This window comes from Passer montanus, unplaced genomic scaffold (genome assembly GCF_014805655.1).
Source record: "Passer montanus isolate IOZ18808 unplaced genomic scaffold, ASM1480565v1 scaffold171, whole genome shotgun sequence".
Taxonomy (NCBI): Eukaryota; Metazoa; Chordata; class Aves; order Passeriformes; family Passeridae; genus Passer; species Passer montanus.
In genome coordinates this window covers 239045-251229 of record NW_024364382.1, presented here as the reverse complement: position 1 = coordinate 251229, position 12185 = coordinate 239045, and the positions used below count along the sequence as shown (strand labels likewise).

Sequence of the window (12185 nt, the reverse complement as noted above, 5' to 3'; positions counted from 1 at the left end):
CATCTCTCTCATCTCCCTCAGCTCCCACAGCTGCAGCTCCCTCATCTCTCCCAGATCTCTCATCTCATTTCTCTGAGCTCCATCTCCCTCATCTCTCTCATCTCCCTCAGCTCCCACAGCTGCAGCTCCCTCATCTCTCCCAGATCTCTCATCTCATTTCTCTGAGCTCCATCTCCCTCAGCTCCCCCAGGTCTCACAGCTCCATTTCCCTCATCTCTCCCAGATCTCTCATCTCATTTCTCTGAGCTCCATCTCCCTCAGCTCTCTCAGCTCCCCCACATCCCCAGCTCCCTCATCTCCCAGACTGCCCATCCCTCACCCCCCAGCTCCCCACTGGGAGGCGTTGGGCTCCCTGGAGTTTGGGAAGCTGTTTCTGTGCTCGTGGGCCCTGCCAGGGCTGCCACTGCAGCAGAGCCATGCAGCCCTGCCAAGGACAGGGCCAGGGGATGGTAAATTCAAGTGTAACAAAGCCCCCTCTGTCCAATAAACACATCTGCCTTGTCCCAGGCCGGGTTGGACATGACACTGAGGCAGTGGGGGTGTCCCTGCCATGGCAGGGGTGGCACTGGGTGGGATTTAAGGTTCCTCCCAACCCAAACCAGTCTGGGATTCTGGGATTGTGTTTGCCTCCAGAGCATTGCTGTCAGTACAGCACAACAAAGTGGCAAAGGCAGGAGCTTGATTTCCTAAGGTTTCCTGATTTATGGCTGCATAACAGCTCCAGAAATAGTCCACAGATGCCCAGGGGAGGAGGGTAAGGAGCAAAGTTCACCTGGTTCACTTGGGCTGAGCTCACCTGCTCCACCTCCTCCCACAGATCCTTTCTCAAGCTGCTTCTGATGGGTTTGTCTGGCACTGCTCTGTGTGTGCCTTTCTCAGAGCTCAGAGGGAACCCCACAATCCCAGCCTGGTTTGGGCTGGAATGGGCCTCACATCCCACCCAGTGCCACCCTGCCATGGCAGGGACACCTTCCCCTGTGCCAGGCTGCTCCAGCCCCAGTGCCCAGCCTGGCCTTGGGCACTGCCAGGGATCCAGGGGCAGCCCCAGCTGCTCTGGGCACCCTGTGCCAGGGTCTGGAGCAGGGGGTGAAGCTTTGGGAGCTGACCTCAGAATTCAGGGTCTTTGGGCCTGTGCTGAGGATGAGCATTCCCTGCTGGAGTGTGGAGGCAGCAGGATCACCTGGCTGGTAGAAATCCCAGTGATCCCAGCTGGCACCTGCCAGTGCTTTGGGTGTTGGCCCTGCCAGGGTGCCATGGCAGGAGGTGGAGCCTCCTCTGCTCCTCTATCTGATGGCCTCATTGCATGTGTTCATTTTGGGAGCTGCAGGGGCAAACCAGCCCTGGGAAGGGTGTGGTGTCACAGGGAGAGCTCCAGGCAGCTCTTCCCCTGCCGTGTGGGGGCTCAGGGGCAGCAGAACCTCAGGAGTTCCTGAGGCTGGGCAAAAATTATCCCAAAAGGAGAGGCTGAGATCCTGTAGGACTGCCTGCAGTGTCCCACTATCGGGGGCAGCAATGGATGGGATCCTGGCAATGAGGAATTGTTCCCTGGCAGGGTGGGCAGGCCCTGGCACAGCTGGGGCTGCCCTGGATCCCTGGCAGTGCCCAAGGCCAGGCTGGGCACTGGGGCTGGAGCAGCCTGGCACAGTGGAGGTGTCCCTGCCCTGGCAGGGTGGCTCTGGGGGCTGTGGGTCCCTCCCAGCCCGAAGCTGTGAGCCCTGCTGTGCCATGCCCCCGCTGAGCGTGGCTGCTGTGCTCTCTGCAGTGTACAACTGGACGGTGGACGAGGTGGTGCAGTGGCTCATTGCCTACGTGGAGCTGCCCCAGTACGAGGAGACCTTCCGCAAGCTGCAGCTCAGCGGCCACGCCATGCCCAGGTCAGTGCCACTCCGGGTCAGGGGCAGTGCCATGCCCAGGTAAGTGCCGTGCCAGGGTCAGTGCCATGCCCAGGTCAGTGTCATGGCAAGGTCTGTGCCAGTCCGGGTCAGTGCCCACAGTGTGCCCATGGGATGTGTGCAGGGAGAGAACCAGGGCCTGGCAGGAGTCAGCTCCTCTCACCACCTGAAGTTCCTTGGCCTGTGCCCTGCCCAGTTCTGCTCCAGCTGTGACTGGAAAGAGGGGAAGTTTGGGTTAGATACAGGGAAGGGTGGGCAGGGCTGGCACAGGGTGCCCAGAGCAGCTGGGGCTGCCCCTGGATCCCTGGCAGTGCCCAAGGCCAGGCTGGGCACTGGGGCTGGAGCAGCCTGGCACAGGGGAAGGTGTCCCTGCCATGGCAGGGTGGCACTGGGTGAGATTTAGAATCTCTCCCATTCCATTCCATGATTCCATGGAAGAGGAGCACTGGCTGGGAGTCAACCTACACTTGTAACAGGTTGCAAAAACCTCAGTGCAGCTTTTTTGGATAAAGGTTCCTCTCACTGAAAGGGGCCTTTTCAACTGACTGGGAAGGAGGGATTAACTGGGGATAAAATGAGGGTGTTTTGGAGGCAGCACAATGTGTGCCCACATTCCTTCCAAGGGAGAGCTGTGGTTTATGGGCTGTGGCACAGCATGTAAAGGCAATGGAGATTTGGTTAAAAATACTTACTAGTGATTTGTGGGACACCAAAAGATGGGTTTTGATGGGAAATCACTTCCTCATGTTCTCAGGTTAATGAATTAGGCCTGGCCCTGATTTTTCCTAAAAATGTTGCTGCAAAGTGTCCTAGAGACCCTCTGGTGGGTGTCTCTAGGACACTTTGCAGCAGCATTTTTAGGAAAAACAGTAAGGGATTTGGCCTGGCAGCAGGGAGCTCCTGGGCCCTGCGCTGCCTCTCTGTGCTGTGTTGGTGCCCCGGTGGCCGTGCCCTGAGCCGTTTCTCCCCTGTTGTGCAGGCTGGCAGTGAACAACGCCACCATGATGGGCACTGTGCTCAAGATGACCGACCGCAGCCACCGGCAGAAGCTGCAGCTCAAGGCCCTGGACACGGTGCTCTTCGGGCCTCCCCTCTGTGAGTACCCCAATGCCAGCCCTGGGAACAGCCACCAGGGCCACAGGGCTGCTCAGCCTGGCCACCAGAGCCGGGCCTGGGTGGCCCGAGGTGCCCAGCACAGCCTCAGCCGGGGAAGTCACCCCAGCACAGTTCCCTGGAGCAGGAGCAGGTTGGTCCTGGGTTTGTGGGAGTGGCTCTGTAGCCTGGAGCCTGCTGGGCTGGCATTCCCATCCCAGAGGAGCAGCTGGCATCTCCCACTGTCCTGCTGGCATCTCCTGTGTCCAACGTGCTGCCCTTGTGTGGTGCTGGAGGGCAGCAGTCTGCCTGCTCCCAGGGCAGCTGCTGCCATGTCCTGGAGCTCTGTCATCATGTCCTGGGCTTTCCTGGGGCTCCCCTGTCCTGCCCTGAGGCTCTGCTGGTCACTCTGGCTGTGAAGTACCCACCTCTGGAGGAGGGAAGGAGCACAGCTGGGTGGGAAGTTCAGGGTGGTGGTGGGAGGCCAGGGCTCCTTTGATGCTTTATCAGGATCTCCAGCTCTCTGATGTGTATCTCCACGCTCCAGGTGCTCCCAGTTCCCTCTGGCTCCTGTCTGCTCCCTACTGAAGGTGCTTTTGTCTCTGCTCCTCTGGCATGGCTTTCTCCCAGGATTTGGGTGCAGAGGGGATCCCCCCTTTCCTGCTGCCCATGCTGGGGGATCACCACGGGAATTTTGGGGTCCCAGTGCTCGTGGCTGGGGCATGTCTGGCCTCTGCCACTCCAGCACCCCAAGTCCTTCTCCCCAGAGCTGCTCTCCAGCACTCCCACCCAGTCCTGGGAAAGCTGCCTGCACAGTGTGAGCCTTGGCAGAGCCACAGGGGGGAAATCACAAGCCTGGCTTGTACAATCTGCCACTTTTGCTCACAGTTATTGAAAAGCCTCTTTTTGCACAGGCACTGTTTGGTTTTTATTTATTGCCTATGTTAAATGTGCAGCTTTTTGATGCCTGGGTGGCTCCAGCCAGTGACTCCTGTGCTGGGGGCAGAATTTTTCCAGAGCTGTTGTGCTGTGTAAATGGCAGAGTGAATGGCTTGTTCTGGCTGGGAATTAATGTCTGTTGCCACGCTGGAGCTGTTTGTTCTGCCCTGCAGCTCCCTGGCCCTGCAGGCTGACCCTCCCTGGGGCACAGAGATCAAAGTGTGCAGGGAGCCGTGGTGCTGGGGCTGCTCACACACCTCTCAGCTCCTGCCTGGGAGCTCTCCAGCCAGCCTGGGCTCCTGGAAGGTGTCCTTGCTCACAGCAGGAGTGGTATGGGATGAGCTTTCAGGTCCCCCCCAAGCCCAACCCTTCCCTGCTTCTAAGATTGTATATACAGAGTGTGTGAGAAGAGGAAATACACTTTAAATCTGTAGCTGAAGGAGAGTTTTATCCCTTTTCAGAAGGTAAAATTTGCTGGTTTCTGCTCATCTGAAAGGCTTTGTCTCCAGGCGTGGGGAGAGGTTGTTTATCCAAACCAATTCCTCCAGGAATGGATTGCAAAACACCTTTCAGAGCCCCCAGCAAGTGGCAGCTGTGGGCAGTGCTGGGTGACCTTTCAAGCTGCAGAAGCTGCTTCACACCTCCTTTGCCATGCTCAGGGAGTGGCTCTGGAGGGGAGCTGGGCGCTGGGGGTCTCTGAGCTGCTGGCAGTGCCATTGGTGCACAGGTGCAGAGCTCCAAGGGTTTCTCTCCTCTTGAAGCTCTGTTCACCACAGGTGTAAAAGCTCTGATAAAAGCAGCCTCAGTTGGAGCCCAGCCTCCTGCAGGCTCCTAAATCCAGACACCCTGCTGCCCGTGGGGAGCCCAGCAGGGGGACACAGGGCTGTTCCTGCTGCTGGCTGAAGCTTTTCCCCAGCCAGGGCTCCAGGGGTGGGTCTGGCTCGTGGCAGAGCTTCCAGCCAGATTCCATGGCCAGTTTCCCTGTGGTCTGCAGCTCCTGCCATCCCTCCAGGTCTGGTTCCTGCTGCCAGGCTCCAGCCCTGCCATTTCCTACAGCAAACAGGTCTGACCACTTCAGCTCTGCAATTACTCCAAGTGCAAGGGAGCGTGGTAGAATTATGCTCTAAGCAGGATAAGGTGATTCCTTCTTCTGTGTCTGTCCCTTTGGGGTCCTGCTCCTGTGGTCTAGGAATTTACCTGGCACTAAATAGCACAAGTTCAGGTGAAACATGGAATCCCAAGATGGTTTGGGTTGGGAGGGACCCCAGGGCTCTCCCAGCAACTCCAGGTGCTCCTGCTGTTGGTGTCCCAGGCCTGGAGGCTCTGCAGGTGCAGCTCTGCTGCTTTTGAGCTTAGGAGAGAAGTTTCTGTAATTTCAGCTCCTTCCCTGTTCCTCCTGTGCCCTGGGCCAGAGACTAGGGCAGGGCGGCAGTTCCACAGCAGAGCCTGGGATTGTTCCTGTGCAGTCATTGTGATTTAAATCCCTCGGGATTTGTCCCTGGCCCACAGCAGGGCTGGCACAGCCTGCTCTGCACCCGTGTGGCCGTGGCTGCTCCCAGCAGCAGGCAGACCTGAGCTCACCTGACACCTGCAAAGGCTGCAGGAAGAGCCACGTGCACCGTGGCAAACAGACTTCTCTACCTTCCTCATTTCCTTTTTTTTGGGAAAGGAGGGAGAGCAGGCACAGTTTTACCACAGTCTGATTGTTCTGCTCAGCTGCAGGACTTGATGTCCTGCTGGGTTTGCAGCTCTGCCTGGCCTTGGTGTTTGAAAGAAGTGAAATGATTGAACAAGGGGGGAAGGTCTGGAGCTGCAGGAGGGTTGGTGGGGATTAAATACCAGGAAAAAGCATCTACAGTGAAGGTGAGAAAATGGAGATGCTCCCAGGAGCCCCTCTACTGTGGGTCCAGGCTGAGGGGGAATGGCTGCCAGTGCCAGAGGGCAGCAATGGATGGGATCTTGGCAATGAGGAATTGTTCCCTGGCAGGGTGGGCAGGGCTGGCACAGGGTGCCCAGAGCAGCTGGGGCTGCCCCTGGATCCCTGGCAGTGCCCAAGGCCAGGCTGGGCACTGGGGCTGGAGCAGCCTGGCACAGGGGAAGGTGTCCCTGCCATGGCAGGGCTGGCACTTTAGGGATGACATTTTAGGTGGGATTTAGGGTCCCTTCCAACCCAAACCCTGCTGTGATAATGAGGAACAGGGATCACAGTGATGAGCCATGAGGGAACACGAATCCCTCTGTACCACCACAGCCCCATCCCAAAGTCTTGCTGAGCCTCCTCTGTGCCCAGAAAAACAGGGAGAGGAGTGGGAGAGGAGCAGGAGCAGCTCCATCCCATCCTCATGGGAAGATGTCCAGAGCATCTGGATCCCTGGCAGTGCCCAAGGCCAGGCTGGGCACTGGGGCTGGAGCAGCCTGGCACAGTGGGAGGTGTCCCTGCCAGGGCAGGGTGGCACTGGGTGGGATTTATGTCCTTTCCCAAACCATCCTGGCATTCCATGCTTCTACTTTTCCATCCAAGGTGATTTTGCTCAGTTTCCTGATGGCCAGTGCTGCTGCAGAGGAGGGATGGGATGTGTGCAGTGCTGACTCCCAGCCGGAGCTGAGCACAGCTGGCACCAGGGGCAGGACGGGCACCAGGGCGGGTGGGGCTGGCAGGGAATGGCCCAGGGGGCAGGAGAGCAGGGCTGTGGGAGGCTGGAACACCCTGAGCACGTCAGCCCTGCTGCTCTCCAGATGGGAGCTGCAGGGATGGAGGCTGAGGGAGCTGCAGGCACTTGCCAGGATCTGCTCCTCGGAAGAGGATGTTGTGCTGATCCATCCGGAGGAGCGGCGCCAGCCCTCACCTTGTTTAGCTCCGAGGCTGCACTCTGGCTGTCTGCAGGGAGGGATGGATCACAGGAGGCTGCTTGCCTGTCTCCTGGGCCTCGGGAGGGTGCTGTCCCTCTCCCTCCTGCCCTGCATCGTGGGCAGGAGCAGCAGCCCTGTCCCTCGTGTCCATCCAGGGCAGTCCGTGCTGTGCTCTGCCTTCCCAGTTTGGGTTCCCAGCTCCCAGCTCCCTTCCTCTGTCCCTCTGTCCATCCAGGGCAGTCCGTGCTGTGCTCTGCCTTCCCAGTTTGGGTTTCCACCTCCCAGCTCCCTTCCTCTGTCCCTCTGACCATCCAGGGCAGTCCGTGCTGTGCTCTGCCTTCCCAGTTTGGGTTCCCAGCTCCCCTCCTGTGTCCCCCCAGCTCTGTCAGTGTCACAGGTGTGGTTTAGCTGGGGAAGGGTTCAGCTCCTGTCTAATCCAGCCCTGCATGGCAGGGACACCCTCAGAGCCACAGCTTCTCAGTGCCCTGTGCCAGGGCCTGCCCCCTCAGCACAGGTATTTTTTTTCCCTCTATCTGGTGTGAATTGCCTGATGTTTGGTTCAAAACCAGTATTCGTTAAGTCCCAGCTCACTAGACTGAGCTGCTCTTTTATTTGTGGCTTTTCCAGCACACACTTGGTTGAGTTACAGGAAAAAAATCTGCCTGACTCATCTTTTTGGGCTTTGTTTAGCACTTGAGCCCCCAATAATTACTTTCATCCTCTCACATGCATCAACACCTTTTTTGAATTAACTGTTGAAAAAGGGAATTTCCACAGTGAGTTGTGATTCTGGTGGAAAGTTTGGCAACTTGACAGTTGGACACTTGAGCTGCCCCAGCTCTGTGATCTCAGCAGTGTTTTTCCAAGTGTTTATTTTGTTCTTAGTTACCTGTGCTGCCCTGTGAGATCACAGCCCTTCTGGAGGGGTTCTTCTGTGCAGTTTCCCCTGTACCACTTATTGCCAGGCAAACTGGAGCTGGAAAATTTGGAATTTCATCCTTTTTGTTGTTCTTGTGTGTCCAAATTTAATAAATGTTATCAAGGTTCTGGTTTCCCCCTTAAATATTGACCCAGCTCAGCTTTTCCCTTGGTGAATCCTGTGCCACAATTCCTTGTAAGGCTGCCCTGAGTTCTCCTGTGCCACTCTGGTGCAGGCAGGGTCCTTTGGATTCTGTCAGAACCAAGGACACCCCTCTGGGTGCCCTGGATGATCTGAGCCCCTGGCAGGGGACTGGGGAGTCCTGGCAGGAAGCCAAAGACTTGGGATTTTGATCTTTTCATGGAATAAATTATTAACTTTGTAGGAAGAATCACAGGTCACAGAAGTTTAAGTAGAATGGTAATGAATTTGTCACAAGGTGAAAAGTGGAATTTTGGGGGTTTTACTATAGGAGTCTAGGAGGCAAGATGGAGGGATTTGGGCATTGTCCTATTCTCCTTCTTCCTAGCCTCCATCTTCTTGGTGATGTTGGCACATTTGCATTGGTTTAGACTAGAAGTAAACAGTCTAACATAGGTGATAGGTATTGGAAAATAATGATAAATAAAGTACACGTAATTCATAGTATAAAATGTAGACAGCAGCCCAGGGGTGGGCAATGTGTGCCCTTGAGAGACCTGATGGGTCCAGAAAAGAATGTTTTAGACAAGAGACAACAAACAACCTTGTGAACCAGAGCCGAGGAATTCCCACTCCTTCCACCATGGGGCGGGGAAAAGGGACTCTGGGGTGATCCTGCCTGCAGGGAGCCGAGGTCCTGCGTGGTCCTGGGCTCCAGCAGGGTGTCTGCTCTCTTGCAGTGACTCGTCACAACCACCTCAAGGACTTCATGCTGGTGGTGTCCATCGTCATCGGCGTGGGCGGCTGCTGGTTCGCCTACATCCAGAACCGCTACTCCAAGGAGCACATGAAGAAGATGATGAAGGACCTGGAGGGTCTCCACAGGGCTGAGCAGTCTCTCCATGACCTGCAGGAGAGGTAGGTGCCCATGGCCACCCAGCTGGAGCTCTCGGCTCTTCCTGCAGGGTTCTGTTCCTTCACACTGCGGGAAATGGTTGGTTTTAGCTGTCCTGGTGCCTCACAGCAGCCAGCCCCTTCCTGAGGGACCTGCCACAGCCCAGATGGGGGCCTGGCTCCTCCTGCAGGGACTCCTGGACCAGGCTGTTTTTCCCAGTCACAGAACCAGGGAATGCTTTTGGGACTGGAGCCTGTCCAGTCCCACTCCTGCCACGCAATCCAGCTCACGTGGAATTTGTCATCCAAGCTTGTTTCACCTTGGCTTTTGATGGGGAAAAAGCATCTTTGAACAGTGGGAGCAATCAGGGATTTACACATCCCCTCTTGAATTCTTGGAGCTGTGTGGGGAAGCAATACCTGAGTCGAAGGGTGTTGCTTGGAAAGTGAAAAAAATGCATAATTTTTGAGTATTAAATAGGAATATCTGGGCTTTTGGCATATGGATCAAAACCTGCAGCCTCAGGAATGGGATCTCTGCTCCCAGGAATCACTGCACTGGTTCCAGTAGAGCTACTGATGGGACAACATGCTCCGAGAGAGCCTCTGGACATGGAATCTTCTGGGACAGGGGTGGGTCGTCTTCTGGGTTGGTGATGACAAACCCGTGGGGTGCTCCCACAGTGGAATATGTTAAGGGCAGATTTAGCAAATAACAGAGCAGTATAGTGTGGGCCTTGAACGATTTTCTGTGAGGTTTCAGTGGAGTTTGGGAGGATAAGCCTTAACTAGGCTCCCTGTGAGCTGCATTTCCAGTGACTTCTGTGGACATGGGTTTGGTACATGAGTTTGGTGCCAGGCCAGCCACGGGCTGTGGTGAGTGCCCTGTGCAGGCACCAGGCTCCCGAGGATGTCAGCCCTGCAGCCAGGCAGGTTTTGGGAATCTGTGCAGTGCATCCCCGGGTCTGCAGCCCCACTTCTGGCCCCTTGGAGCCTCCAGGGTTCACCCTGCCCCTGAGTGTTGCTGGAAGGGCTCCTGTTCCCCAGTGAGGTGGCACCACTTGGTGTCCCTGAGGACAGCGAGCTCCCAGGTGATGGAGCCAGGAGAGTTTTATGTCCCAGCTTGGAAGCACTCCCAGAGAAAGTGTGATTTGTTTTTCCTGCATCTGGAAGGAGACAGGAATCCCTTCCCTGCTGTCCGGGGCAGGAGGGCTCTGCTGGTGTCACCTCCGGGCTCCAAACTGGGAATAATGTGCCTGTGGGGAACGACCTTGGGCCCTGCTGCTGAGGGCAGAGCCACGTAAACAAGTGGATGTTCCTGGGAAGTTCAACTAATGCTCTAAAGCCCCTCAGGAAGAAACACAAAACCGCTGAGCACAGCCCTAAGCAGCTCGCAGGGCTCGTCCTCACAGAGGGCACCCAGCAGGAGCTCGGGGACTGCATAGTGACCTGGGGGCCTTGGGAGGCCTCTGGAAATGTTCCTTCACCTCCTCCTCCTCCTCGCCCGGCTGGGATCGTCAGCTGCCACAGGAGCAGCGAGAACTCCCCAGTGCTGCAGGACGTGTGGAGAAGTTGTGCTGCGGTTTGCTCAGAGATCTCTGCAGAGCTCGCAGGGCCCTGCTGTGCCGGCTGGGCGAGGCTCGGTGCTGAGCAGGGCTCTGGGAGGCACGGGCTGCCTCTGCAGTGCCTTCCAGCGCTGCTGGAATGTGCTGAGCAGCTCAGACACGCTCTGAGGAGCTGGGAATGCTCAGCCAAAGCCCAGCCTCTATTCACTCAGAGCACCTTGGAGAACGCCCTGCGGCAGTGACACTTCCCAGGCCATTAAGTGACTCATCAACATCATCAAGTCTTGGCACATCCTGAAAGGAGTGGGCAGGTCTGTTTTGGAGATGTGTGGATTGTATGGAATCTCCGGGAATGTGAGCCCCCTGCTTGCCCAGAGCAGCTGGGGCTGCCCCTGGATCCCTGGCAGTGCCAAGGCCAGGCTGGGCACTGGGGCTGGAGCAGCCTGGCACAGGGGAAGTTGTCCCTGCCATGGCAGGGTGGTCTCACTGCTGGTTCCTGCTGCTGGAGGTGGTCTGTTCCAGCCCTGGCTCCATGTGGGAGCACATGAGGCTCTCCTGGTGCCTTCTCCAGCCCAGCCAGGTGCCTGTGCATGGCCCGTCCTTGTGTGCTGCCCCTGCCCCACTCAGCTAAAAACAACCATAACGACCCCTCAGCTGTGCCCCCAAATCCCCTGGTCACCCCCGTGGCCAGGCACGAGGGGGACACGTCACCAGCGTGTCACTTGTGTGAGGGACATTGGGTGTGGGGCACAACAGGGCCCAGAGCTGTGCCAGCAGGGCGTGGGGGTTGTCCTGGGGACTGCAGGGCTGTGCCAGCCTGTCCAGCAGGGCCTGTCCCAGCTGCTGTCAGACGTGTTTGCAGTTCTGCAGCAGCTCCTTGTCACTGCCATCTTCACTTTGGGACAGCTCCATGTCTGTTGAATTCCCCTTGGCAGTGGTCTTGGCCAGTGGTGTCTTCTCCCTGGGACAGCTCCTGGTCTCTGTTCAGTCCCCTGGGACAGCTCCTGGTCTCTGTTCTGTCCCCTGGGACAGGTCCTGGTCTCTGTTCTGTCCCCTGGGACAGCTCCTGGTCTCTGTTCTGTCCCCTGGGACAGCTCCTGGTCTCTGTTCTGTCCCCTGGGACAGCTCCTGGTCTCTGTTCTGTCCCCTGGGACAGCGCCTGGTCTCTGTTCAGTCCCCTGGGACAGCTCCTGGTCTGTGTTCTGTCCCCTGGGACAGCTCCTGGTCTCTGTTCTGTCCCCTGGGACAGCTCCTGGTCTCTGTTCTGTCCCCTGGGACAGCTCCTGGTCTCTTTCCCCCATGGCAGCTCCAGGTGGGTGCAGTCTCCCCTGGGACAGTGACACTCATCCTCTGTGAGGGTCTCTGGCCCTGCTGGTGCCCTGGCAGCCCCACAGCCCTGCTGGAGCCCCAGCACAGGTCAGCTCCTCAGGGGAGGTCCCACTGAGCCATGGAGAGCCAGGGTTTTGGTGCTGCCACAGTTCCAAGCTGCTGCCACACATTGCTGCTGATTCAGTCTGTCATGAGGAGGAATAAGGATGTGCAGGCAGGATTCAGACATGTCTGAATTTGCAGGATTTTGTGGGAGGAACGTGGATCTGTCCCATCTGGGTGGTCTGATGTGCTCTGGCAGATCTTGCCCTGCTTTGTTTTATCGAAGTCTTCACTTAGGTGAAAATACCAAAAAAATTGAGCTTAATTTGAGGCCCATGAGAGGAAATCTGGGTGTGCTGTGGGAAATGAGGAAAATGCATCCTGACTATTTGATAAACGAATCAAGCTGGGACCGAGCAGTTGACAATTTCCTTTCATCCCAGCCTCAGTGAAGTGTCTCCCTGCATCCCATGGGCACGGCACAGCAGGGCTGGACCTGGTGGGCACAGCAGGGCTGGTTCT

At 57.0% G+C, this 12185-nt stretch overlaps 1 protein-coding gene across 11 annotated transcripts in view; it reads left to right on the top strand.

Annotated features, from left to right (window-relative positions):
- STIM1 (stromal interaction molecule 1) overlaps positions 1-12185 on the top strand; it is a 71013-nt gene that overhangs the window by 35840 nt on the left and 22988 nt on the right. For all 11 annotated transcript variants that reach the window (XM_039704256.1, XM_039704255.1, XM_039704260.1 and 8 more), the window contains 3 exons: positions 1763-1874; positions 2872-2987; positions 8574-8751. In XM_039704256.1, coding sequence (XP_039560190.1) covers positions 1763-1874; positions 2872-2987; positions 8574-8751 — 406 coding nt within the window. The remainder of the gene's footprint in view (positions 1-1762; positions 1875-2871; positions 2988-8573; positions 8752-12185) is intronic.